The sequence below is a fragment of the Gavialis gangeticus genome, unplaced genomic scaffold (genome assembly GCF_001723915.1).
Source record: "Gavialis gangeticus isolate Ggan-Ray unplaced genomic scaffold, GavGan_comp1, whole genome shotgun sequence".
NCBI lineage: Eukaryota > Metazoa > Chordata > Crocodylia > Gavialidae > Gavialis > Gavialis gangeticus.
Window position 1 is genome coordinate 19,562,862 of NW_017728995.1, and position 3,777 is coordinate 19,566,638.

At 39.3% G+C, this 3,777-nt stretch overlaps 1 protein-coding gene across 4 annotated transcripts in view; it reads left to right on the forward strand.

Moving 5' to 3' along the window:
* The window catches only part of ECT2 (epithelial cell transforming 2), an 80,127-nt gene that overhangs the window by 10,941 nt on the left and 65,409 nt on the right, over positions 1-3,777 (forward strand). For 2 of the 4 annotated variants that reach the window (XM_019503310.1, XM_019503313.1), the window contains exons 3-5: positions 1,095-1,174; positions 1,276-1,368; positions 2,700-2,882. In XM_019503310.1, coding sequence (XP_019358855.1) covers positions 1,095-1,174; positions 1,276-1,368; positions 2,700-2,882 — 356 coding nt within the window. The remainder of the gene's footprint in view (positions 1-1,094; positions 1,175-1,275; positions 1,369-2,699; positions 2,883-3,777) is intronic. The other 2 variants (XM_019503311.1, XM_019503314.1) reach the window with 1 other exon arrangement.

Sequence of the window (3,777 nt, forward strand, 5' to 3'; positions counted from 1 at the left end):
CCATCCTCCCTTGCAGACTGGGCTGCATCTCCTGCCAGGCTTGCCCCCCACCCCCCTTGTCAGCCAGCCCTTACTGCTCCAGCTAGGGAGCAGAGAGGCAGGGCCACTCCTGCTGTCTAGAGCAGACAGCACATCCCAGCCCAGTGCTGCAAACCATGCTGGGGGCTGTGATTTCACTTGAACTAGGAAGGGGTCTGAGACAGAAGTTTCATAAGCTGGTTTGTCCTAAATCAGTAAAGTCTGATATTACATTCAACCAGGTTTATGTTAAACCAGCTTCAGCCATTTTGAAACTGGCTTATAAGCACTGAGCTTCTGTTCTGTTGCAGGTTTAAACTAGTTTCTGATCACTTAAACCTCTTTGTGTGTAACTTCTGTCCCTAGCCCAGATGAGGTACCTTCCAACCCTAATTTTCTGTGATTCTGTGTTCCAACTCTAAAGTTTTAAAAGCTTGATTTAATGTTAGGGTGAAATGAACAAAATCTTAAACAACAACTTTTCTCTGCACCTCAAAGATTGATTCTACTTTGCAGCTGTTTCTGGTAACTGTAGGCCACCCTCATGTTACTCTGCTGGAGGGTGCTCTGTGTGTGTTGAAATCTTTTCCCACTGAGGTGGGGGGAAAAAAATGTACCGCTGATGGGCTTAAACTTTTTTGGCAACTCAGTTAGTATCTCAAGCATCCTTACCAGGGTTCCTGGCTTTCTCTGGTTTAAAAAAAAATTCCCAATTCTCAGATTTTGAAAAAGTAACCCAAAATCCACATTGTTCTGTGATCAAAACGAAACACTGCTTGTGTGTGTACATACAAGCATGTTTAGTTAGGCATGGGTAAGAATGTTTAGTCATCATCTTCATGGTCCTGCTTCACGTCTTTGCAAGTAGATTAAATTGAGTCACTGATGCACTAATCAAATAGATACAAGCTTCTTGAGGCAACTTCTAGTCTTAAGAGTCAGGCTATTTTTGACTGACACTATTTAAATCAAAGTATATTGGCAGGATAGCATTATACAAGCAGCTTCTTTCCCTAGGTTATGGCTTTTTTTTCCTTTATTGAAAATGAACGTTACTTGTCTTTACCCCTGAACAGAGGAAATGCCTCAGATTGTAACCCGAGTGGCTTTGGTTCAGGAAGCTGGGAAACACGAGGCACTCCTGAAAGCTTTGGAGGTATGTAACTTTATGATAAAATAATCATTATAATAGTGCAAATATATTAGAACATTGTCCTATTTAATTTAATCTCATACCAAAGTTCTCCTCTCCCACAGACCATTAAGATAATGGAAGTGCCAGTTATAAAGATAAAGGAAAATAGTCCTGGTAAATCGGAAGAAAAACTAATAAAAAGTATTATTCATATGGTATGTCAGGCATTTATGCTGATGTGATTGCATGCAGCATGTTGCACTACCTTGGGACTAGAGAGTATAAACACTTTGATTTCTGGTACTTGGACACAATAAAGGCACAATGGAAGATGTTTCCTGTGGTGAAGCTAGTTGAGTAGAAACTTGTACTAAATTTGAAACTGCCATTTGATTAAATATCTGTCCTGAACTCTTGAACTAACATATCTATGCTTAATGATGTGTTCTGTAACTTGGGTATGGAATGATCAAATGGGAGATCCATCTACATACTCCTTAGTCAAAGCTTTTGTAAGTTTCTACTATCAACCAGCTTTATAACTGACTAAATACTTCAGCATATAAAGAACTGCCTTTTAAGACTGCTGCATGAACTATTCTGTAAGGATTCTTCTTTCTTCGAGTGGAGGATTCTGAAAATAGGCTTGGATCTAATGCCTTAGGAGAAAAAAATGGACTCTATTTAAGCCTTCAACAATTTTTAAGCGATAATTTTGTGTAGCATAAAACACTGCTGCCTAAATGTTCTTGCTTCTGCAGCTTGCAGTTAAATTGTTTCAAGATGGATCATTTTAATTCTTCAGATGCCCTGAAGAGAAAGATACTGTTCCCTTTCATACAAAAATACCTGCTTGGCAAAAATTTATCTAGAGATTTGCCAATCTTGCATTTAAATTGGTACAAAATACCCTCTTCAGAGTAGCAACCCAATTAATACTAGCATGGATGCTTTTGACTCTTATAGTCTCTTTTTATATTTCAGAATCTGAAATTGCTTTAGGAACTTGGACAGAGGTAATCACTATTTCATTGCGGACCAATAGACCTTGCTATATAGCAGGGGTGTCAAACATTACACCTCTGTACCTGGCCCACTGGGTCACTGGCACACCACTGGAAGCTTGGAGGATGGGGCAGGGGGGTTGGGCATGGCCTGCTGTGGAATTTGGGGCCTTTTGACCCTACTAGTCTTAGCCATTGGTGACAAATTTGGCTTGCTGCTGCTGGACCTCTCCTGCTACCAGAACCCCCCTGCCTCCAGACCCACTGCTGCTTGACCTCACTTATCCCAGACCTGCTGCTGCCGTGGTAGCTGCTCCTTTGCAGTCCAGATCCAGCCCAGTGTCCCAAGTGAGTTTGACACCCCTGCTATATAGCTTCCGCCAGTACTCCAAAAACTAGGCATTTCGTTTAAAATTGTAAAATTGTCTTTGAAACTAAATTTCTCTAACACCTTAAAATAAAAATCCACCTAAAATTTAACACTAGTTACTATGTATGTTGCATGAATGACACTTATTTTTAATACTGTCCAAAAAATCAAGGAAATTAAAGTGCCGTATATAAAGACGGAATCGGTGGAAGAGTTTGGGGATTTCGAGTCTCCAGAGTTTGAGACGGTCTTCGTTATAGCAGACTTTCAAGATTCAGTCTTTAACAAGTTGTACAAGGCTGATTGCCGAATTCTTGGACCTCCAGTAGTACTTCGCTGTGCCCAAAAAGGAGAGGTAAGTGAAAGCAAACCATCAGTTCTTTCACACTGTTTGCAGGCAGTCTTCTATATGTTAATGTAGATGTAATGATGTGCTTACCTTTTTCGTTCCTTGGTAAGAGCTTTAACTAAAACTGGAGTAAAATTCTCCTCACTGCTGTTTATATAGCCAAAGACATCATGTTGCAGTGATGCAGCTATTCTGAATTTCGAACTAAGCAGAATCGGGGAAACTGAAAGCTCTGGCACATTTTCTCAGTGTAGAATCTTGACCGTTGAGATGGAAATATTTGGCTTATGTATCTTTTTTAACATCCCAAGTATCTGATTACATTGCTGTTTGTTTTTGGAAGCATCAAGGCTGTAAATGTAAAAGGAACTGAAATCGGTCATATTGACTAGTAAGTTTGCTACACTTCTCCTCCTGACCCATGTTGACATCTCTGGGATACTTTCCAGAAAAACACAGAGAAGTCTTTGAATGCTCATGCTCCTATATGGGATATTTAAGTAGAAATAGCTCATTCTGCAAAAGCATTCTTGAACGCTATTCTTTTAATAGTGATTTATATTTAAAATATGACTGAGCTTTGTGGGTGTGTTACTACTTCTTCAGTTAATCACCTTTTTATTCCAAGGCAAGTGTTAACACCAGAAGCAATTGCAAAATAACTTATTTCACAGCACCTATTCTTGGCTGTTTCCTGATATGAGCGCCTTCAGATCTACTTAATGCTTAAAAGCTTTCCTAGTGTACAAATAGTGGTGATGTTTACTGTTGTTTTAATTCTACAATTGGGCTCTTATCAGTATTAGCAGTAAATGCCTCTACTGGTGTTGCTTACTCCCTTGTCTACATAGAAATAAGTATATTGGTAGAAAGGCTTTTTTTTTTTTTTTTTTTTTTTTTT